This window comes from Schistocerca gregaria, chromosome 6 (assembly GCF_023897955.1).
Source record: "Schistocerca gregaria isolate iqSchGreg1 chromosome 6, iqSchGreg1.2, whole genome shotgun sequence".
Lineage (NCBI taxonomy): Eukaryota > Metazoa > Arthropoda > Insecta > Orthoptera > Acrididae > Schistocerca > Schistocerca gregaria.
Genome location: NC_064925.1, coordinates 272,856,434 through 272,880,818, shown reverse-complemented (window position 1 = coordinate 272,880,818; position 24,385 = coordinate 272,856,434). Strand labels below are relative to the sequence as shown.

The 24,385-nt window shown below is 44.0% G+C and overlaps 1 protein-coding gene across 1 annotated transcript in view; it reads left to right on the top strand.

Annotated features, from left to right (window-relative positions):
- The first annotated feature begins 231 nt into the window (after nucleotides 1-231).
- The window catches only part of LOC126278953 (xanthine dehydrogenase), a 224,379-nt gene continuing 200,225 nt past the window's right edge, over nucleotides 232-24,385 (top strand). The window contains exon 1 of the mRNA XM_049979232.1: nucleotides 232-460. Within this exon, the coding sequence (XP_049835189.1) occupies nucleotides 413-460 (48 nt within the window). The 5' untranslated portion in view covers nucleotides 232-412. The remainder of the gene's footprint in view (nucleotides 461-24,385) is intronic.

Genomic DNA, 24,385 nt, shown 5'->3' with positions numbered 1-24,385 from the left:
GCTGCTACGAAGGTATCAGCTGTCGTTTATGTGCCAGTAAACTTTATCGCCAAAGGAGAGCATTTACGTATCTTTGCCTTATTGAAGCACCTGAGACCTCGATACTTCTGTCCTTGCAAAATCGACGGATAACGAGAGCGTGAACGCATATTTTCTTTCGTCCGCCTCAGCAGAACTGCTTTAACTACACATGTTCCTAAATCTCGTAACGCTCGCTTCCGATAAATGGTTAGTCGCAGCCACCCGCAGATGGCGTTCGGTTTGTCCTGGAGTAGACCAATCGCAACTGACACTGACAGTGCGTGGCGCGCTCTGTCGACACTCTGCGTAACTATGGTTCAGTAGCGGCAACTAAAGCACGGAAGGCATTACATCCTACCGACACTTACGCCCCTGGCGTGTTGCAGAGAAGATGGATAACGAGACGTCAACGCTTGTTTTCTTCGTCAACGGCAGAAAGGTAGGCAGCTCTATTGTTGTCATCATAACGTGTAAGTGTGTCGTTCTAACACTATATACACAAAGAAGTGATACCAAGGTCAAAAAATATTAGTACAGATTCGTCTGAACAGTCTGTGCCAGATTCAGATGTGCGCTGCTCTACCATGTTCTGCGTTCGCCTACAACAGACAACAGTTTGCTTCTTGCAGAAACTGAATTTCATTCGGTAGTTACGTAACAGCAGAAGAGCGATCTAATTTAATGACACTGCTGTGATACATCTACACTATCGTCTATAGCTGCGTTAGCGCTTGCTCTGTTATTATTATTATTATTATTATTATTATTATTTCGTGACAATCGTAGATCTGCGACAGTATGACACTATCATGAATAACTGAACATATAAGCGCAACGCACATTTAGATATGCATGTTTACTGTTTTGTTGAATTTGAAATTAAGCGGAGTATACAGTTCAGGTTTTCTCATACCTTACGTAGTGTGTGATTACTACAAAGTTCGGACTAATAAGGAAACCTGAAAGATTGCTTCATACAGTCATATTATGCGTATATTTCCCGTAATTTCTAGTAGTTTGCTTGATAGTAAGCCTCGAAACTGCAGGAGAATAAACGAGAAATAAAAGCGTAAAGAATAGTACCGCGTTATTTATGTTATATGGCGTCATGAAGTGAAAGGAAGCAAACTTGTACTCATGTTTGGTGGAACTAAAAAAGATGTGGATGCTCTCTACCCAACTGTGGGCAACTTCACTAATTATAATAGAGGCCCAAATACAGCGCAAGACCACCTGAGGATTGTAGGTACTCCTTTAGTATCTCGATAACAGAATGCTGCAGAATGTATCGAGTGCCTCTGTCGGTACAAGACGATGCAAGCTGGTAGTATGTGGCATACTTCCTTTTCTTTCAGGTACCAGGCTGGAGCAAAATACCTGCTTCTTTTCACGCAGTTAAATACACCACCGTGCGAATAACACTTGCTGTGTTGCTTAAAATAAATAGATGTACCTTGAACAGCAGTCTCTTAGAAACTCTGTAATAAAACTCACGTTCTAAATAAATGATTCCTTGGTTCATGCAGAGACCCGATGATTTACTGCAGAAGTGGAAATCGGCATTCGTTGAACTGCGTGCATCCAAATAATAAGTATCAGTATTTTCTGCGAGTAGCTTCTGTTTGAAACAAACTCAGATATCTGATTTCCATTTGCATTGAAAAGACTATATTATTACTTCTGTAGTTTATCCAGAAGAAATCGCGGTTGGCCTTAGTGGCCGTGCGGTTCTAGGCGCTACAGTCTGGAGCCGAGAGACCGCTACGGTGGCAGGTTCGAATCCTGCCTCGGGCATGGATGAGTGTGATATCCTTAGGTTAGTTAGGTTTAATTAGTTCTAAGTTCTAGGCGACTGATGACCTCAGAAGTCGATAGTGCTCAGAGCCATTTGAACCAAGAAATCGCGGGAAACATTTGGTATGTTCCAGTAATTGCTCCAGTACTTCCACATAGCCCATCACATAATCAAAGTGACATTGTCGGGAATATTCTGTTATTTCCGAATGGTTCCTAAACGTACTCGTTCTATCTGGACAACAATTCCTCACTTGGATTTGTGAGAATAATCTAAAAACGGAGAGCTAATTTATTGATGTAATTTCTGAGTGTTACTAGCTGTCTATGATGGTAATTTATTTCCGAGTGTCCAGCCAAGCTGGTGGTTCCACTTTTGTTGTTGTTGTGGTCTTCAGTCCAGAGACTGGTTTGATGCAGCTTTCCATGCTACTCTATCCTGTGCAGGCTTCTTCATCACCCAATACCTATTGCAACCTACATCCTTCTGAATCTGCTTAGTTTATTCATCTCTTGGTCTCCTTCTACGATCTTTACCGTCCACTAAATTGGTGATTCCTTGACGCCTCAGAACATGTCCTACCAACCGATCCCTTCTTCTAGTCAAGTTGTGCCACAAATTTCTCTTCTCCCTAATTCTATTCAGTACCTCCTCATTAGTTACGTAATCTACCCATCTAATCTTCAGCATTCTTCCGTACCACCACTTCTGTAGTACCACTCTTGTGCGCAACATTTCGATGCGGTATCCACTCCCATCAAAATATTGTGAAAAAAAATGTTACTGCCACCTTTGTTGGACAAATGGAAGTATATCTTTTACTGTATTGATATCTCACTGTGCTACTGGACCTTTCATTTTTGATATTCCTAGCCGTCTAGATAATGCCTTTATTATTTGATATGTCTGGTAGTCAGACTCGTTACGACCAATGGTATTTAACCAAAGATAGATGAGGCATTTTGGTTCGCCAGAAAAAGCTAACAGTTTCCAAGCTGTCAGAAATTGTCATTTAAAGAGAATTTTCCAAGAATGACGAAGAAGTAACACTGAAAGAATTCAGAAATTTTTGGCGATTAATATGTCCTGCGATTAAGTTGATATTTTTCTTTCGTATAAATTTGCCAACTTTTATTTGACTTTGAAAGAAAAGAGTTTATGTTTAACGTTTCGTTGGTGCTGTCAGTGTGGTGGTTACACAGTCCCATGTTTTGCACATGGTTGGCAAATGTCGGAAATGCAATGGACACCAACTATTTGCACTACAGCTGCTACTGACAATCTACCTGAACGCTTGTATAACTTCTTTTTTTTTCTTTTTTGGTGGTGAGTGGGTGGTGGTTCATACAGCCTGCCAATCGTGCAGGTGCCGTATGTTCTTACTAAGCAAGATGTAAAAACCTGATGTTATAAACAGGCTGAGGAAAAATTCGCGCTCTCAGCCTTCGCAGCGCTATTCGTCGCAAACTGGCAGTACGAAAATGTCTCTCACAAAGTTTCGTCCTGGGCAGTTTCCGAGGGTAAATGAACGTTAAAAACTGGCAATCTGGCAACACTGTAATCACATGTACGATAACTACCTCTCATATAGTGTTGCGCAGGTGGTCCGATGTATAGAGTTTTGGGTTTGCAAGCAGGAGATGGAGGGTTCGATACTGGGCGAAGGCCTATTTGTTTTTATTTGCTAAAAGTAGGCCTCGTGGTACGGTATCAGGCGACTTAATCGCCATAGAGAGATTGGATCTTCTGTAAAACGTTTGCAGTTACGAGCTACTAACACAGAAATGGAAATACAATCGTTTTCGTTGATCAGCTTTTAAAGAAGCCTTTTGCACGTCGTGGGCGCAAATTGTTTCGCACTACTGCATCCAGTAGATTCCAAAAATGTTTTCTGTGTGCCCTCCCCGAATTGTCCCATCGAAGTTATTTACAGAGTGCATACTTGTGACGTAAGGCCCTAGCGAAATGCAATAGCAAGAACGTGGCAAGAATAATGGTCAGTATTAATCGATGGGACCATTGGGGAAAGGTACACACAAAACAAGTTCGGAATCCAGTAGATGCAGTAGTGCGAAACAATTCGAGTCTACGACGTGCAAACGGTTTCTTTAAAAGGTGACAAATGAAAACGATAATATTTCCATTTCTGTGTTCGTAGTATGTAACTGCAAATGTTTTGTAGAAGACCCAATGTAATCACTGTATGGTGATTAAGATGCCTGATACTGCACCACGCAGACGACTTTCAGCAAATAAAAGCAAATAAGCCGCAACCCACAATCGAACCCTCGACCACCTGCATGCTGATCCAAAACGCTATCTCTTGCACCAGCTACACTACACTATTGCTTTATCTTGAGATAGGTAGCCGGCCGGTGTGGCCGTGCTGTTCTAGGTGCTTCAGTCTGGAACCGCGTTACCGCTACGGTCGCAGGTTCGAATCCTGCCTCGGGCATGGATGTGTGTGGTGTCCTTAGGTTAGTTAGATTTAAGTAGTTCTAAGTTCTAGGGGACTGATGACCTTAGAAGTTAAGTCCCATAGTGCTCAGAGCCATTTGAACCATTTGAGATAGGTAGTTACTTTAAACGTGATTACAGTGTTTCCAGATTGCCAATCCTTACCGTCTATTTATTGCCCGAAATACGCGCAGGGCGAAATTTTGTGACAGACATTTTTTTACTGCTAGTATGTGAGGAATCGAGCTGCGAAGTCCGAGTTCGCTAATTTTGCTTCACCATATAATGCAACACGTTTTTTTTTTTCTCGTCCAGTTTTAGCTGAAAAACTGCGGAATTTGTTGGGGTACGTGGTGGAATATTCCGCCGTCAGGTTGCGGCAATATACGTAGCCTTCAAAATGGCGTCTGTAACTGAGCTGCGTTCCAAGCAGAGAGCTGTCACTGAGTTTATTTTGGCGAAAACCCAGATCATTGCAAATATACGTAGGCTCTTGCAAAACATCTACGGAGGCCTGACTTTTAACAAAAGCAAAGTGTGTCGTTGGACGAGGCTTCTGTCACAATCGTAACAAGGTTCCCGCAAACCTGTCCTATAGCCCGCGTGCCGGAGCTGTGACCACTGCAATGCTGGAACGTTGCACGGATCACAATCAGACACCTCGCTGCTCGACTGGACACCTCTGTTGGTAGTGCTGACACACTCGTCCACCAGTTGGGTTCCTCGTAGACTAACAGAAAACCGTAGTAGCAACGAATGGCCATCTGTGCGAATTGCCTAATTTTTTGTCGAACGTCGTCACAGGCGAAGATAAATGGGTTCATCACTTCGAAGCGGAAACAAAGCGTCAATACATGGAGTGGCGCCATACCACCTCTCCTCCACAGAAAAGGTTCAAAACCGTACCCTCAGCCGGTAAAGTCGTGGCGACTTTCTTGTGATACTCTGAAGGGGGTGTTCTGTTTGATGTCCTTTCTAATGGTGCGACGATCAGCTGTTAAGTGTACCCTTAGCAAATTGAAGAAACGACTTAAGAATGGCACTATGTGACTGAACATCTGAGGCCATCGGTCCCCTATAACTTAAAACTACTTAAACCTAACTAACTTAAGGACATCACACACAGCTATTCCCGAGGCAGGATTCGAGCCTGCCGCCCGTAGCAGTTGCGCGGTTCCGGACTGAAGCACCTAGAACCGCTCGGCCACCGCGGCCGGAAAACGAGTTCAGAGTGTTCGTCGCCACAAAAATGCAAACGAGCTTCTCTTTCTCTGTGAGACTGCACCCAAGTCTGCGCACCTGAGAGGAGCTCACGAAACTTCATTGGAGTGTGTTACTCCTCATCCACCCTACAGTCCAGATCTCGCAACTTCTGAAATCTGTCTGTTTGGCCCAATGAAGGAAGCACTCTGTGGGAAGCAGTACGTGGGTGATGGGGAGCAGCAAGACATTGGCCCCGACGTCGAGCAGTACAGTGGTACCATGCGATCATATAGGCTGAACGGAGATTATACTTTTGAATACATTGTGTGAATGAACACTGACCAATGTTGTTACGAATACTTACTATCAAAAACAGTCTTTTTTTCTTCTTAGTATTGATCTGTAACAATTATTATGTATCGAGCAATCTATGTAAATGGAAGTCTCTTATTACACCAGTAAAGAATATCTGTGCAGCTTTACACATGTCAGTTAACGATTATTGCAGCCTCCTCATTGAAAAGCGCCCTGATAGAGCGTCTATCGTTTCAATAAAGACATGTTGCTGCTCAATAGTACATCGTCTGACGTGACAGTCTTTGCCGTTCCACTTTCATTAGAAGGCAGCCTGCTGCCACATCTTTGGAACGATGTCTCTTCTCACCATCGCAGCCACTAGTTTACCTATCGACTTTACAACTTCAGTGGAAAGAAGCCTGCTGCCACATCTTTGGAACGGCGTCCAACTTCACCGGGCAACCAGTGGTTCCAAATCGTTCACTAACAGGCCTTGAGAGGACAACCCATGTACTGTCAAAACGAAGTTCATTTATCCTACATGTTTAAATATTTTTAACGCTTCTTAACTGACAATAGCTGTTGAACAAGCTAAGTTTTGTGTGTGTTTATTTCCTTTCTTGCTAATGTTCTTAATGTTCTTTTAACTAAGAAATTTTACGTTGTTATTCGACTTATAACCCATTGGTTAGCAATAACATAATTCTTTCAGAAGTGGGCGGAGCCTGCAGTATATATAGTAAGACGGTTTCTCCAGTATTGATTTACCACCAGTTGGAGGTTCTTACTCATTGGTAATTCATCGTTTTATAGCTTGTAGCCTTATGTATTTCTTTAATGTATGTAGCCCCCTAAGTAAAGCTTTGTATATGACTTGTAGGTCTGAAGATGATCACAGTAGTGGTCGAAACCGGTCACTGGAATAAATAAATTGTGATCAAGACTGTTGTTGATAGTAAATAGGAGATTATATTGAAAAATAGGGTTTTTTAGCCAACAATATGGTGGAATTCTGAATAAAACCAATCTGCTTTCATAAAAAGTGTGTTGCATTATTTATTGGAAATAGGTTCATTTTGTTTTTATTTTTTTGCAAAAGACAAATTCTTAAGTTTTTTTCTTATCGGATGCACACAGTCACAAACATATTAGAAGACAATTACATTTTCCATCTGGGCTGTATTACCGCCACAGTCATTTATTTCACACGATTGGTTGATTTAGACGATATGTTCTCACTCCTCCAGCGTGTGTGTACAGCATGGACGTCTGTCACTCAAATACGTAAGTGCTTGTGTAACAGGCTCGAACTAGAACAACGTTCCATACCCGTCAACGATATGAAAAGTATGTATATACTCTAGACTCTAGCTAATCCGGCTTTCTTGAGCAGATGGGTGCCAGATTAGCGTAAGTGCCGTATTATTGAGAGTGCCTAAAATTTAAACTCGTAGGAACTATACATTATTAAATTGAAACATACATTCTTCTTCATAGAAAAGTTAGTCCTTGAGTGGGTACGTACACAGCATATCATTCACTTGAAATATGTCCCAGATTTTTAGCTGTTGCAATGATATATCTACATCTACATCCATCCTCCGCAAGCCATCTGACGGTGTGTGGCGGAGGGTACCCTGAGTACCTTTATCGGTTCTCCCTTCTATTCCAGTCTCGTATTGTTGGTGGAAAGAAGGATTGTCGGTATGCCTCCGTGTGGGCTGTAATCTCTCTGATCTTATCCTCATGGTCTCTTCAAAAGATATACGTAGGAGGGAGCAATATACTGCTTGACTCCTCGGTGTAGGTATGTTCTCGAAACTTCAACAAAAGCCCGTACCGAGCTACTGAGCGTCTAGCCTGCAGAGTCTTCCACTGGAGTTTATCTATCATCTCCGTAACGCTTTCGCGATTACTAAATGATCCTGTAACGAAGCGCGCTGCTCTCTGTTGGATCTTCTTTATCTCTTCTATCAGCCCGATCTGGTACGGATCCCACACTGCTGAGCAGTATTCAAGCAGTGGGCGAACAATTGTACTTTAAGCTACTTCCTTTGTTTTCGGATTGCATTGCCTCAGGATTCTTCCAATGAGTCTGTCTGGCATCTGCTTTACCGACGATCAACTTTATATGCTCATTCCATTTTAAATCACTCCTGATGCGTACTCCCAGATAATTTATGGAATTAACTGCTTCCAGTTGTTGACCTGCTATATTGTAGCTAAATGATAAGGGATCTATCTTTCTATGTATTCGCAGCACATTACACTTGTCTACATTGAGATTCAATTGCTATTCCCTGCACCATGCGTCAATTCGCTGCAGATCCTCCTGCATTTCAGTACAATTGTCCATTGTTACAACCTCTCGATATACCACAGCATCATCCGCAAAAAGCCTCAGTGAACTTCCGATGTCATCGACAAGGTCATTTATGTATATTGTGAATAGCAACGGTACTACGACACTCCCCTGCGACACACCTGAAATCACTCTTACTTCGGAAGACTTCTCTCCATTGAGAATGACATTCTGCGTTCTGTTATCTAGGAACGAAACAGCGGCCTGCTTTATCACTTAAAAGTATAACATTGGTACTGCATGCGCATGGTTGTTGCATAATGTACCCCAGGAAGAATTCCGCAATTTCAGCACCAGCAGTGGCTATGACAAGCTACTATAAATGAACTTAGGTAACCAGAACAAGTCAATGAAGAAATATAACAGTAGCTCCTAGTTGTGTTACTTGGTCCAGGCTTTGTCTGTCACTGTACACTGTATTTCTCCTCCTACGCCCTCTTGTTCATCGCTTCCATTATTAATTTTCTTCGCGCTTTTGGCTATTTCTTCAATTTCTCCTCCCTCTGGAAGCTTGTGGAACATGTCAATGTCCAAATTGTCAGCTGTTGATGAGTCCGAATTCACTGGCTCATCGCTGACTCTCAGTACTGCCTTAACCTCTTCATCTACGGATGGTTCACTTTTCTCCAGTTGTTCGTTATGGTAGCATTCTCTAGTTTATCCCTCGCTTCTGCTGTTTGAAAAACATCATCATGTAAGTTGATTGCCCTCCACACCCCCAACACAGGCTCGGTAGACTCGTTTCCACATTCCTTCAGCAAAGAGACAAGAATTGCATGTCGCTAATGACGTTTAATCGATTTAAAAATTCCTTGGGCCATGGACTGGATCTTGATTGTCACACTGGGTGCAGAAAGTGTGCTTGTATACCATCGGACTTAGAGAATCTTCTGAAGGATGACTAGGAACGTTCTCGGTTACAAGGATAGCTTTCAGCGGAGGCTTTTTCTTCTTCAGCTCTTCTCTCACACTTTGTACAAGTGTAACCACCGAAAGAAAACTCTGTCCATTCATGGTTTCTTCTGAGCAGCCGGCCGTTGGTGTCGGAGCGGTTCTAGGCGCTTCAGTCTGGAACCGTGCGAGCGCTACGGTCGCAGGTTCGAATCCTGCCTCGGGCATGGATGTGTGTGAAGTCCTTAGGTTAGTTAGGTTTATGTAGTTCTAAGTTCTAGGGGACTGATGACCTCAGATATTAAGTTCCATAGCACTCAGAGCCATTTGAACCATTTTTTTTCTTCTGGGCACAATATTCCACTGACATTGTATTTCTACCTCGGTGTTAAAAGAAACGTGGATGTTGTTGGGATTTCCCAATCACCACGAGCAGTAGTTTATGACTACTACTTACAACACACCATTAACGTTACGCACTTCTTTTGTTGTTTGTATCCTTGAGCTCCCTCCTCGTTCTTCGCAGCTAATGTTTTTTGCAGGAAGCATCTCGTAAGAGAGGCCGGCTTCTTTAGCATTGTTTAACGCATCAGCAGTTAAAACTTGTTCCTAAATTATCTTCTGTATCATATTTACAAACTCTTCTGCCTCGTTTTCTACAGCTGAGCGATTGTTCCTTGTTACTGTCAGCTGTCGCATACCATTTCGTTTTCTTTCCAGTTTTCATCAAACCCTCGCTTGATGCAAACAAGTCACTGCCGCCAAGTTGTTTGTTGAAGGCAACTAGTTTTTCCTGTATTATCGAGCCACTGACTACTGGAATTCCTTTACTGGGTATGAACTGTATGAACCACATATAAACAACTAAGTCTAGTTCTTCATTCTCACTCTTTCGCATAACCTCCCATTTTCCTGACTGACTCTTCTTTTGGGTGCATACTATCGAATAACATCTTTTTTTTTATGTCATAAACAGATTCTCGACGAACATTATACTCAGTAGCAATGGATTTCTGCGAAAACCCTCGGTTCAACTTATCTGAAATTTCGAGTTTCTGCTTGAGATCTACCATAATGTGTTTCCTTTTAGAAGCCATAATACTGAACTGTAAAACAAGCCACAATTTCAAATACAGGGTGGGGCAAATAAAAGCGCCCTGGATGAGTGAATACAATTGGACGTGAATGTATGGATATAAGCTCACCCCATGACGCGCACACCACGTATACGCCCCCCACGTGATCTACACCAGTTCAGAGCGTAGTGCGGGCTGTCAGTGTGAGTGGAGCAGTGCAAGGGGACGGTGGTACTCACAGGTGTTAGTTGTGGAAAGTTACGGGACAACAAAACCATGAAACGGTATGGTCAGTTGTTTCCTGAGAAGTTTAATAGTGTGAGCCAGACAAGAAAGAAAAGAAAAAAAAAATCATTCCGAAACGCACCTGCACACCAGAAATAGTGGTTGCAGTTCACCAGAAAATGCTTGAGTCCTACCATATCAATCTGACGCCTGTTGCAAGAGACCGATCATGCTGACGAATGTTCCACCTGGGTCTGCATATGCATCACTACTGAGTGTCTGTTGTTGATGCACTAAAGCAAGCAAATGCTCCCCAGCACCTCCAGTTTTGTGAGTGGCTCTTCACTGAGATAATAATGAATGGCTTGGACGTAGATCTGTTCTTTATGTCTGATGAATCCGGTTCCACCTGAGTGGTTATTTGAACTCACAGAATCACAGGTTCTGCGAAGCGGAGAATTCACATAACTTCCACGAAACACCATTGCATAATCAGGAGGTTGGACTTTGGTATGCAGTGCCTACACGCTGCGTTATTGGTCCCATCTTCTTTCATTATATGCTGACTTCGGCTAGTCACATTGCCAACATTTTGAAACCGTTTGTGGCAGCATTAAGGGAGGAGGAAAAGACCCACAATGACTTCCAATAGGATGGAGTAACTGCCCAAACAGACGGTCGAACCTTGGAGCGCATTTACACAATCGCCACGCCTGCCTAAGCGCTAGCAGCTGGTCGCGGACGTAGCTGGCCACCCAGGTCACCTGATCTGTCAGTGTCTGAATAATTTGTGTGGGGAGCCCTCAAGTCTAATATGCGTAGCAATAGCTCTCACAGTCTTCAAGAAGTGCAGCAAAATATTTCGGACGAGACTGCAACAATTCCAGCAGTCCAGCTCGACCCCGTTCAGCAATTTGCTGACCAAGGCCAAAAAACTGTTTTCCGGCCCACTTTTATTTGCCCCACCCTGCGTGTATAGTATGCTTTAACATTGTAATTAATTAATAACATTGCTGCAGAAGATAATTCATTGTCGTGCGAGTCATTTCTGCTTGAACGACAAGAGGCTGGATGTGGGCCAGATTACTCGCGGTCGTATTAGCAAGGGTTTAATGCACAAAAAACTCATATTGAACATAACGTTGACGCGTATGGAAAATTGATAACCTTCGTGTGTGTATACGAGTATTTAAATAACAATCATACACTGTATACTACTCGTACAGGGTGAGTGTGTGAAACTGCAAGCATGTGAGGAAGCACTTTGAAATGGTTCATTGCCGTAGTGAGATGATCGTGTGAAATAAATTGCTGTGGCCGTAATAGTGCCAAGATGGAGATTGGAATTGTCTTTTAGCGAATTCGTATCGTTCTAGCAAAAGTGCGGCAGAACCGAACCACCTGTTCTGGAAACACCTCTGCTTGTCAAAATGTGATTACTACCGATTATACTGGACGCATTATCTGGGGTACCTGGTTCGAATGTCACAACAGTTATTGGTCAAATGTTTGAGCAGAGCGGAAACAAGTCTTCCTATAAATTACAGAACGCGTCTTTGTACGAATTTTCAATGCAAGACGAAGAGTGGGAAATATCCAAAAGGGGTGTCAAATTGGACCAGCGTGAGATCTAGTTTTTTATTCCTTGAAGCTAATCTGGGTAGGTAATAAGAAGTTAATTAGCCATTTGAGAGAAAATTGAAAATGTAAATAATGTGTCAAGAGTTCATCACTTCAAGGCGTAGCTATTCTGAGATAAAAATTTGTATTCATGTGGTACATGAACGTGGAAATGGTTTCCTTCGAATCAAAAACTAAATTCAGGATATTTAGAGAACAGAGGACTCTAGGAAAGGAAATGAGGTGACAGTAAGATCATGTTTTTTGAGCAAAACATGAAAATACACTCCTGGAAATGGAAAAAAGAACACATTGACACCGGTGTGTCAGACCCACCATACTTGCTCCGGACACTGCGAGAGGGCTGTACAAGCAATGATCACACGCACGGCACAGCGGACACACCAGGAACCACGGTATTGGCCGTCGAATGGAGCTAGCTGCGCAGCATTTGTGCACCGCCGCCGTCAGTGTCAGCCAGTTTGCCGTGGCATACGGAGCTCCATCGCAGTCTTTAACACTGGTAGCATGCCGCGACAGCGTGGACGTGAACCGTATGTGCAGTTGACGGACTTTGAGCGAGGGCGTATAGTGGCCATGTGGGAGGCCGGGTGGACGTACCGCCGAATTGCTCAACTCGTGGGGCGTGAGGTCTCCACAGTACATCGATGTTGTCGCCAGTGGTCGGCGGAAGGTGCACGTGCCCGTCGACCTGGGACCGGACCACAGCGACGCACGGATGCACGCCAAGACTGTAGGATCCTACGCAGTACCGTAGGGGACCACACCGCCACTTCCCAGCAAATTAGGGACACTGTTGCTCCTGGGGTATCGGCGAGGACCATTCGCAACCGTCTCCATGAAGCTGGGCTACGGTCACGCGCACCGTTAGGCCGTCTTCCGCTCACGCCCCAACATCGTGCAGCCCGCCTCCAGTGGTGTCGCGACAGGCGTGAATGGAGGGATGAATGGAGACGTGTCATCTTCAGCGATGAGAGTCGCTTCTGCCTTGGTGCCAATGATGGTCGTATGCGTGTTTGGCGCCGTGCAGGTGAGCGCCACAATCAGGACTGCATACGACCGATGCACACAGGGCCAACACCCGGCATCATGGTGTGGGGAGTGATCTCCTACACTGGCCGTACACCTCTGGTGATCGTCGAGGGGACACTGAATAGTGCACGGTACATCCAAATCGTCATCGAACCCATCGTTCTACCATTCCTAGACCGGCAAGAGAACTTGCTGTTCCAACAGGACAATGCACGTCCGCATGTATCCCATGCCACCCAACGTGCTCTAGAAGGTGTAAGTCAACTACCCTGGCCAGCAAGATCTCCGGATCTGTCCCCCATTGAGCATGTTTGGGACTGGATGAAGCGTCGTCTCACGCGGTTTGCACGTCCAGCACGAACGCTGGTCCAACTGAGGCGCCAGGTGGAAATGGCATGGCAAGCCGTTCCACAGGACTACATCCAGCATCTCTACGATCGTCTCCATGGGAGAATAGCACCCTGCATTGCTGCGAAAGGTGGATATACACTGTACTAGTGCCGACATTGTGCATGCTCTGTTGCCTGTGTCTATGTGCCTGTGGTTCTGTCAGTGTGATCATGTGATGTATCTGACCCCAGGAATGTGTCAATAAAGTTTCCCCTTCCTGGGACAATGAATTCACGGTGTTCTTATTTCAATTTCCAGGAGTGTAAATTAAAAATTGACGGTCAAGTATTTTGTAAAATGATGTGTCTGAAAGGAAGAAATAAAACAGATTAGAGAAACATTTGACCCGCCTTTGAATGATGCTCGAAGTCGAGCACTGCAAATGAGGTACGTTTTAATTGTAGACAAATCATTTCACAAAACAAGCAACTTCAGGGCATGAAGTCGCATCGATGACTAAGTATTCTAAGAAGAAGCACAAGCTCGATTACCGGGATGATGGGAAAGAAATACGCCCGTGTCCGTGTTCACCGTAACCGATTTTGGGATACCATGGGAAATCTAAGTCTATGTTGTCGGAATGAGATATGAACCCTGCTCCTTCCTAAAGTGGTAGCCACAGCCCCAATTCTCTTGGTACACGACTGCTTACCGAGTTCGAGCAGTTTGGTGCATTTGATTTCTGCGTTGACGGAGAAAGATACAGATAACTGGAGAAGATATCGATCTTGATTGCTGTCGTCGCAAAAATACTTTTTTTCCCTGCTGTAACTCACAAACAACATTACACTGCGTATTTTCAGCTGCCTCCTTATCTGGCTGAGTTCATTTACTCCACAGCGATGACAGATAAAGCAGCCAAGTTGTTATTAATTAGATTCCTGCAATGTAGGTGAAAGAATTGCTCAAGCTGACAGCCTACAGTTTACGAGGGTGGTCTAATTAGTCTGATAAATTTCCAGGAAAGAATGGAACTTTTTTGTTGCGCCTTCATGGTTGGTAAGCTTCGTTATTCCAATGATCGTGGAAAGAATTCCAATATACAGCGCACAGTTCATTGTTGACAGCCGTCCTAATTGGTCATAGTGTTGACTGCTATTTAAAATGGAGAAAACCGTGTGCAGTTCTGTTTTTAAACATTTTTATTTGAAGTGGTGGACTGCCGAACAAATGAAAACAGAATTGGACGAAGTTAACGCCTGCTCTGCACCATCATTGAAGACCGTTCACTTTCGGATTAATGAATTTAAACGCGGTGGGAGAAGCACCGAAAACGAAGCGCGCTCCGGTCGTGTAGTGAAGCTCCCCATGAACGAAACCACTGACAAAGTTCATGATATGGTAATGACAGAGTGCCGAATAAAAATTGCTGAGATTATAGGCGTGTCAGCTGAGCAAGTGCATAATATACTGCATGGGGAATTGGCTGTGAAGAAGTCGTATGCGAAGTGGGTGCCGCGATTGCTCACAGTCGACCAAAAGCGCATCCAGCATAACACTTCAGACAATGTCTAAGTTAAATCGCAAACCGCAAAAATTTTTACGCCGATTTGTGACTGTTGATAATCCATGATCCATCATTACACACCAGAGTCAAAACAATGGGCAAAGGCTGCTGAAAGTGCACCGAAGAAGGCAAAGATAATTTTTTCAGCTGGTAGGGCGATGGCCACTGGTTTTTGAGATTCCTAAGGAATAAACATCATAGATTACTTGTAAAACGGCAGAACCATATATGGACCCTTCTTATGCTTCGTTGTTGGATCGTCTGGAACCTGCGTTGGCTGGAAAAAGACAAAGGTTGGCACGCAAAGAAGTGCTCTTTCAAATCAGCGGTAACTACGGCGAAATTGCGTGAATTGGACTTTGAATTGAATCCTCATCCACCCTGTTCACCAGACTTAGCCCCAAGCTTCTTCCTGTTCCCTGGCTTGAAACTTTGGCTTTCTGGAAAGAAATGTTCATCAAGTGAGGAAGTGATAGTGACAGTCAACGACTGCTCCGTAGAGTTTCACAGAATCTGTTTCTCCAATGGGATAAAAAAACCAGGAGTGTCGCTGGGGCAAGTGTCCATCGCTGAAAGGAGACTGTCGAGGAATAAGGTTAATTGTTTACAAAACAAACTTTTTCTAGCTTTCTTACTAGACCTGTCAAGTCATCGTCGTATGTACTAGCAATATATTCTGTTTTGCAAACGACGCAACTTCGATCGACTTTTGTAACACTGTACAGCTTACGAGCTGCTGTAGTGTTGTGACCGTGTGCTTAACTGTGAATAAGGAGAAAGGTATTAGTGATTATGAACAAGTATTGCTCGACGACTATTACTAAAGAACTGTAGCTTACACAGAAACAAAACTTTTCCATTTATACTGGCAAATACTGTCGTTTTAATACCTGTTTACCCATGTTTGTCTGCTATGAGTATGAATGTTAGATGCGATACGACTACTGTTAAAGTAATTCTTTTAGGGTAACTGGTGCAAATTTCGCTAGCGACATCCTTGTCTGTAGATGCTTCGATAGTGAAAAAATATATGTCTTGGCACGGCCTTTAACATAGTGACTGAATGGTATATACGGAAACCTATGCTGCTTGTGGAAATCAGTCTTTCGAGCATACGATATTTTGTCGAACATACATGATAGATGCTAAGAATGTTTGCCCCATTGTGTTAGTTTGGACGACGAGGGTTCATCAGGGAGAAGGGTAACTTGCGAATTATCCTAAGGAAGAGTGATACGATCGCTCATTTTCATAGAGGACATAAAGGATCTATCGCAACGTTTGGGAAAGAGATATTTTTTTTTACCTAAACACGTCTATTGGAAAGTTTAATCATTCAGTGACTATGGACTAAGGACTGCTAGTTGTAGCCTGCCGGAGTGGCCTAGCGGTTCTAGGCGCTACAGTCAGGAACCGCGCGACCGCTACGGTCGCAGGTTCGAATCCTGCCTCTGGCACGGATGTGTGTGATGTCCTTAGGTTAGTTAGGTTTAAGTAGTTCTAAGTTCTAGGGGACTGATGACCTCAGAAGTTAAATCCCATAGTGGTCAGAGCCATTTGAACCATTTTTTGCTAGTTGTAATAAATAGGAGCTTAACTTAAATGGCGATAAATAGAAGTGGCAATGCGCAAGAGGTGTGTAAGACATGTAGCAACGATCAACAACAGTATTTGGTATTCAAGGTTCCAGAGTGGTTAGATGAACGATATCGATTTAGTGGAAAAACAAGTACATTGGTAAAGGAGAGAAGACTCGTGTACGACATTCATCTACATCTACTCAGCAAGCCACCGTACGGTGCGTGGTGGAGAGTACCCGTACCATTACTAATCATTTCCTTTCTTGTTCCACTGGCAAAGGAGACAAGCATTTGTGCCTGCACCAGCACTGTACTCTGACGTCAGATCTGCCACAGCTCACCGCCTATCCTGCTCAGTAGAACGGACAGTCTTCCGATCCCTGTGCTCTGATGAGGTGTAAACGTCCAGCTTCTTGACCCCTACTCGTGGTTTCAGCACTCAACCGCTTTTCGTCGATACTGACGACTGGAGTATGCTAATAGCTTCAGTGTCTCCGAGATGCTCACTCCCAGGCACTGACGACAACAATACGGCCAAAGTTGCTGAGGTTGGCGGATTTCCGCATTTGCATCGCTTACCATCGCTAGAATTATTCCCCTTTCGTCTCTTGCCACGTCACGTGCCCTTGCTGCCACCAGGCAGCTTACAACCTCACGGTGGGCAGTGGTCGTAGTGTTTTGGCTCATCAGCGTGTATGTGGCACGGTGGATAACGTCGAAAGCCGCATGACGCTGTTCGCGGAAGATGCTGTTGTTTATAGAGAAGTCGCAAGCTCCATAAAATTGTAGCGAGATGCAAGAAAATTTGTAGATGATCAGAGCTTGGTGGGTGGTCTGGCAGCTGACCCTCACTGTCGGTAAACGGAACGTATTGCGCATACATATGCAGAAAAACCTGTTATTGTTTGATTAGATGATTGCCGAACAATCACTGGAAACAGACGCAACCATTAAATTCGAGGATTGTCCAGAAAGTAAGTTCCGATCGGTCGCGAAATGGACACCACAGTGAAAACCCGATGAAGCATTGCACATATGGGTAGTGTCTCTAGTATGGACGTCAATTGCATCGACACGCTCTTTTCAGTTGTGAGCGCACTGTGAGCGAGTAAAGGTCCCTAGAACAACGATGTCTCCCGCTAAGTTGGAGGGCCCGCTGAGAGGCTTCGCCTTAACGAATGCAGCCCACCTAACACAAATGCCACGCACTTCCTTCTTCATGGCAATTCTAAGCCGCACTCTGCAGGGGTAGTGAAGACGCTCCTGCAGCCTTTTCGATGGGATGTGTTCGGTCACCCACAACACAGCCCTAATTGGCTTGTCCTGAGTATTATCTCTGTTCACATGAAACGCTGGCCATGAAGACTACACCTGGGTGCAGGCTACGCGCTATAGACCAGCGTAGAGAATTATCGGAAAGAACAGATGGCTGCCTTCTATGACGATGGTGTTGGAAATGTAGTATAACGCTCCGACAAATGTCTAAGTCGGAGCGGGGACTATGTAGAGAAGTATTAGAAAGTGTAGCTAACTCTTACAAATAAAATGTTTCTGATATTCACTGTGGTTTCCATTTAACGACCGATCGGAACTTATTTTCTGGACAGCCATCGTATCTGGGAGCATACGTACGGCGCTACGATCACATAAAAACAGTCATAATCAAGGCACAAGCCACTCTGAGATACGTTGAAAGAATCCGCATAAATGTAATTCACTCACAGAAGAGGTAGCTTGGAAACTCTTCTTGCGTCCGATGCTTGATCGTTGCTTGGCAGACCGGGAACTTTAGCAGAGAGGATTGATAGTGGTGTTATAAGAGCTGTGTTGTGTATCAAGATATAGTTTACTGTTAAAATAACGAGAATGTTCGTTCATGTGAAAGTCGTCGAATATATTGCTTTTTCCTACGTACATCTTGCGAAAAGTCTATGAAGGTGTAATTAGAGACATTTGAGTCATACGGAGGCTTAACTACGATCGCTCTTCACGCGCACCTTTCAAGACTGAAACAGGAAAAGGGGAAAATTGGCAGTTGTGCACAAAGTACCCTCCGCCACACGCTATAAGGTGGCCTACAGAGTATGGGTGTATATGTGAAGGAACTGCAGCTGTATAGATTCAACTTCTACCCCTGATGTAGTGAAATATGAAACCAAAGAACAAAAATGGTGTACGTACCAAAACCCCAGTCCGCTAAAGCTGCAGCTGACGATGGGTTTTGATGACGTAACAGCATTACCTAATGGAAAGACGGTAACCCGTTGAAAACCAGTTTGTTTCACTTCAGTATCGTGGCAGTAGCTACATCTTCATCTGTTTTATTTTCTTGTATGTACTGAAGTATTCTGCTGCCTTTTCCGTTTTTGCTATTATTCTGAAATTTTCACTCCTGGCGCAGTTCACGTTTCCAGTGCCTAAATACACTAATAACACGATCCGCTCTGCCGAACAAGACTACCACAGTTCGATGAGAACATGTGGAAACGCTTTCGCCGGCCGGTGTGGCCCTGCGGTTCTAGGCGCTTCAGTCTGGAACCGCGTGACCGCTACGGTCGCAGGTTCGAATCCTGACTCGGGCATGGATGTATGTGATGTCCTTAGGTTAGTCAGGTTTAAGTAGTTCTAAGTTCTAGGGGACTGATGACCTCAGATGTTAAGTCTCTTAGTGATCAGAGCCATTTTAACCATTTTTTTGAAACGTTTTCATGTGGTGACGAAACGTGCCTGGAATTTCAGTCCGAAAAGTGAGAAACCTTATCTCCGGACAAATGATTTCCATTTGTCATTTGAACCGCGCGCTTGTTAGGGGAAAAATACGTTTGAGAAAACGAAATGGTGCTACGTTTGCACGTGAAGAAGGCTTACCTTTAGTCATTGTTATCCACATTACTTAAATGAGTACAAATGTAATAACTATAGAGTTCCTATCGGTTTTCTAATATGTTGACACGGGGATGGCGAAGAAATTATATTACACGATTGCTCCTAGCTGTTAAATATGTATCTATGCAATACGTTCCCCTGACACGCATGGCACGATAGAATTGAATTGCACAGCAACGAGAAATAAGTAATAGTGTGAATTTGCAACATTATATGTTTTAATCTACACCGTATAAACATTTATAATGTTTTTGCCTTAAGAAACGCGAGAAGATACATTAAACGACAACTTTATCTTTAGCGATCGTTTATTTTCCTACAGGGAGAGAGAAGTAGCTACAAGTTAATTTTGAGAGTTTCTTATATAATACTGAAGATCTTCGAAATCTCTATTAAGCAGGATCTAGTTTCTTGTGTCAGTCGTTAAATAAAATAAACTGTATTAGACAACAGCACAGGAAGTATCGTTTGTTACGATACCTGGGATCTTAGTTGGATTCACTGAATGAGCATGTGTTCGTTTCTCTCCCTTAATAAACTTCTCCCTTCAGTATTCATTTTTTCATTGGCGTTCACCTCTTCAACCTTGTTTACAGGTGTCATATTGAATTTAGATCAGGTGAGTGTAATTGGTAATTCATATTGTTTTATATCAACCATTAACAGTCAGTTTCAGCCTTTTTCGGGTCGGTGTCGTGCTGGGTCATGTAAACTGTTTGCATGCGCAAATTTACACGACACTGGTGTAATAGATTTGTTTAATCATAAACTCATCAATAAAGTAAATATTCCAGGTGTGACGTCACACACCTATCCAGTTCATTGCCGCACGCATTAATGATCCACTGCGACAAGGTGTACCACACTTCATTGTTTTTATTAGCTATTCTTCATACCAGCGTTCCCGAAACCTTCGTTTGGTTTCATTAGATTATTTTGTGTTGTCAGAAAATGCTGCCTTGTTGCTGTAGTATTTGCACGCTTCGTCACATAGGGTCTTCTCTGGGTAATTAGACCCTCGTATGTCGGTATAGCACTTTGTGAATACTAGAGAGATAGCCGATGTTTCGCAGACAAAAGTCAGGTAATGAGCGCTCACCTTAGGGTTTTCCTCGGTATCTAGAAAAAATGAACATCGCTTTCTCTCGTGTGACTCATGGGGTTCCTCTCTGAATTCCTCGTGGGTTCTCTATCATTTAGACATGACATTTAATTGTGCTCTGCTGTAGAATGCGTCTTGCTCATGGTTCCCCCAATTTTCTTTAAAAATAAATACTGATGTGGCAAACTGATAATTCTTTAGATGACGTTATCGAGTTTTTTTTTACCTTTCGACATCTTTGCCCATTATCATCGTTCTAAAGCAGCAGACGTATAATTCAATTATTGAGGAAACAGACTTTTCCGAAGCACTCATATATTGAAGAGCCAAAGAAACTGGTAAACCTGCCTAATATCGTGTAGGGCTCCGCGAGCACGCAGAAATGCAGCAACACGACGTTGAATGGACTCGACTAATGTCTGAGATAGTGCTGGAGGGAACTGACGCCATGAATCCTGCAGGGCCGTCTATAAATCCGTAAGAGTATGAGGGGGGTGGGGGGGGGGGGGGGTGGAGATCTCTTCTGAACAGCACGTTGCAAGTCGTCCCAGATATGCTCAATAATGTTCATGCCTGAGAAGTTTGGTGGCCAGCGGAAGTGTTTAAATTCAGAAGAGTGTTCGTGGAGTCACTCTATAGCAATTCTTGTCATGTGTGATGTCGCATTGTCCTGCTGGAATTGCCCAAGTCTGTTGGAATGCACAATGGGCATGAATGGATGTAGGTTATAAGACAGAATGCTTAAGTACATGTCACTTGTCAGAGTTATATCTAGACGTATCAAGGGAGCCATATCACTGCAACTACACCTGCCCCTCACCATTACAGAGCCTCCACCAGCTTGAACAGTTCCCTGCTAACACGCAGGGTCCCTGGATTCACGAGGTTATCCCCATACCCATACGCCTCCATCCGCTCGATACAATTTGAAACGAGACTTGTCCGACCAGGCAACATGACGGACCCAGGCGAGGCGTAAAGCTTTGTGTCGTGCACTCATCAAGGATACACGAGTGGGCATTCGGCTCCGAAAATCGATACTGATGATGTTTCGTTGAATGGTTCGCACGCTGACACTTGTTGATGGCCCAGCATTGAAATATTCAACAATTTGCAGAAGGGTTGCACTTCTGTCACAGTGAACGATTCTCTTCAGTCGTCGTTGGCCCCGTTCTTGCAGGACCTTTTCTCCGGCCGCAGCGATGTCGGAGATTTGATGTTTTCCCGGATTCCTTATATTCACGGTACACTCGTTGAATGGTCGTGCGGAAAAATCCCCACTTCATCGCTACCTCGGAGATGCTGTGTCCCATCGCTCGTGGGCCGACTGTAACACCGCGTTCAGACTCACTTAAATCTTGATAACCTGCCACTGTAGCAGCAGTAACCGATCTAACAACTGCGCCAGACGCATCGTTGTCTTACATAGGCGTTGCCGACCGCAGCACCGTATTCTGCCTGTTTGCATATCCGTATTTGTAAACTCATGTCTATACCAGTTTCTTTGGCGCTTCAGTGTATAAGGATGAAAGTGGTAGCTCATTTTCTGCTTGTCGGACCAATTAATAACCAAAATGTTTCTCATTCTTTTAAATCAGTAGAGCATTTCTCAAAGGTCATTTGACAAAGAAAAAGAACTGATATGTAATTCAAATGGAAAGCAGTGAAGAGGGCATTCACAACGTACAAAGATGTGTGTAGGTGTCATTTATACATACTGTATATGTCTGATATACATACTGTATATGTCGGATTAGAAATCACTCTACTGGATTTTGTTAAAATTGGGACTCGGTCTGTCGGTAACTGTACCTCGGACGGCTTGCAGCGATATGTGTTACATAAACAAGCTTTCGCCTTGAACCAGGTTGTTCGCTGCTGTGGCGCGCGTTTTGGAGGCTGGGCAAGCCTGCTTCTGTAGCGGATCATCTTTTTTTTTTATTTCGTTGAGAAACTCGTTTGGCAAGAATCTACCTCTGTCAACTGCTTTTTTTCTTGTTTCAAGCTCTGCTACCCGACTACTGTGACTAGCGACCTGGATTTGACTATCGGCACCTGTACCACGTCCCTTCTGTATTGTGCGTTGTCATTAACTTCTTCCACTACACGGTGCCCGCAACATGTTGGATCATGCGTATTTTGCTTGTACATTATGCAATAATTTTGTGTTATCAAAAAACGACTGTATTTGTTAACACCCGTAAAAGGGACTACTTTGTCACTGACAGACAATTTCAACTTCAAACACACTGAAGCGCTGAAGAAACTGGTATAGGCCTGCGTATTCAAATAGAGACATGTAAATAAGCAGAATAGGGCGCTGCGGTCGACAACGCATGTGTAAAAGAACAAGTGTCTGGCGCAGTTGTTACATCGCTTACTGCTACTACAATGGCAGGTTATCAAGATTTAAGTGATTTCGGACATGGTGTTATAGTCGGCGCACGAGTGATGGGACACAGCATATCCGGGGTAGCGATGAATTGGAGATTTTCTCGTACGATGATTTCACGAGTTTACGGTGAATATCAGGAATCCGGTAAAACACCACATCTCCGGCATCGCTGCGGCCGGAAAAAGATCCTGCAAGAACAGGACCAACGACGACCGAAGAGAATCGTACACCGTGACAGAAGTGCAACCCTTCTGCAAATTGTTGAAGATCTCAATAATGGGAAAATCCCCAAAATCAACAAGTGTCGGCGTGCGAACCATTCAACGAAACTAATCATTGGTATGGGTTTTCGGAACCGAAGGCCGACTCGTGTACCCATGATGACTGCACGACGCGAAGCTTTACGCCTCGCCTGGACCCGTCAACACTGACAGTGGACTGTTGACGACTGGAAACATGTTGCCAGGTCGGACAAGTCTTATTTCAAATTGTATCGAGTGGATGGACGTTGACGGTTATGGAGACAATCTCACGAATCCTTCGACCCTTCATGTCAGCAGGGGCCTGTTCAAGCTGGTGGGGGCTCTGTAACGGTGTGGGGCGTGTGCAGTTTCTTATTGGATCCCCGAATTTAGATATGTCGGAAAAAAGGGTTCAAAAAATGGTTCAAATGGCTCTGAGCACTATGAGACTTAACATCTGAGGTCATCAGTCGCCTAGAACTTAGAACTAGTTAAACCTGACTAACATAAGGACATCACACACATCCATGCCCGAGGCAGGATTCGAACCTGCGACCGTAGCGCAGAAACCAAAAAATACCGTACGAATGCGACTAGGAATTGTGCTCTGAACATTCCGTACAAACTTAATTATGCGTATAGAGTGTGCTTGTATACATCTTAATGAATGAGTTTACGAGTGTCAAAATGTGTGACATAAATGGCCCTACCTTTTGATTTATTGGCCTGGAAGCTTAAATTTTTACACTGCCGAGGCATCGTAGATCTTAGAGTTTGACATAATTTCAACATCTCTACCCGTTCCTGAGAAAAAAGGGATCTTAACATACGAATAGTCAGACAAACAGGCTGTGTTGTCCGAACAAGACACGGCCATGGCAAAAGCACCACAGGCGCAAAGATGCGAGCTGGTGTCTGTGCCATAGAGACTCGCCACTTGCGCGAGTACCACCAGCGCCACGGGTGGCGCTAAGGATGAAGATATCGACTTCGCCTCGGCCAATTGATGGCCAAGTGCAATCCGCCAATGACCGGATGACAACGGATAGAAGCCTACCTCAGAAGAAAGAAGAGCAGCTCTCGCCCACTTGCTTATAGATCATCGCCCAGGGCTGACTTAAGACAGGGAACGTCGTTTAGTGAACTCTTGGAAGTGTATAAACAGTTGTTGTAAATTGCATTTGCTATGTACTGCGAAGTTCAGCTACGATTGCCGACCGGTGTGGCCGAGCGGTTCTAGGCGCTACAGTCTGGAACCGCGCGACCACTACGGTCGCACGTTC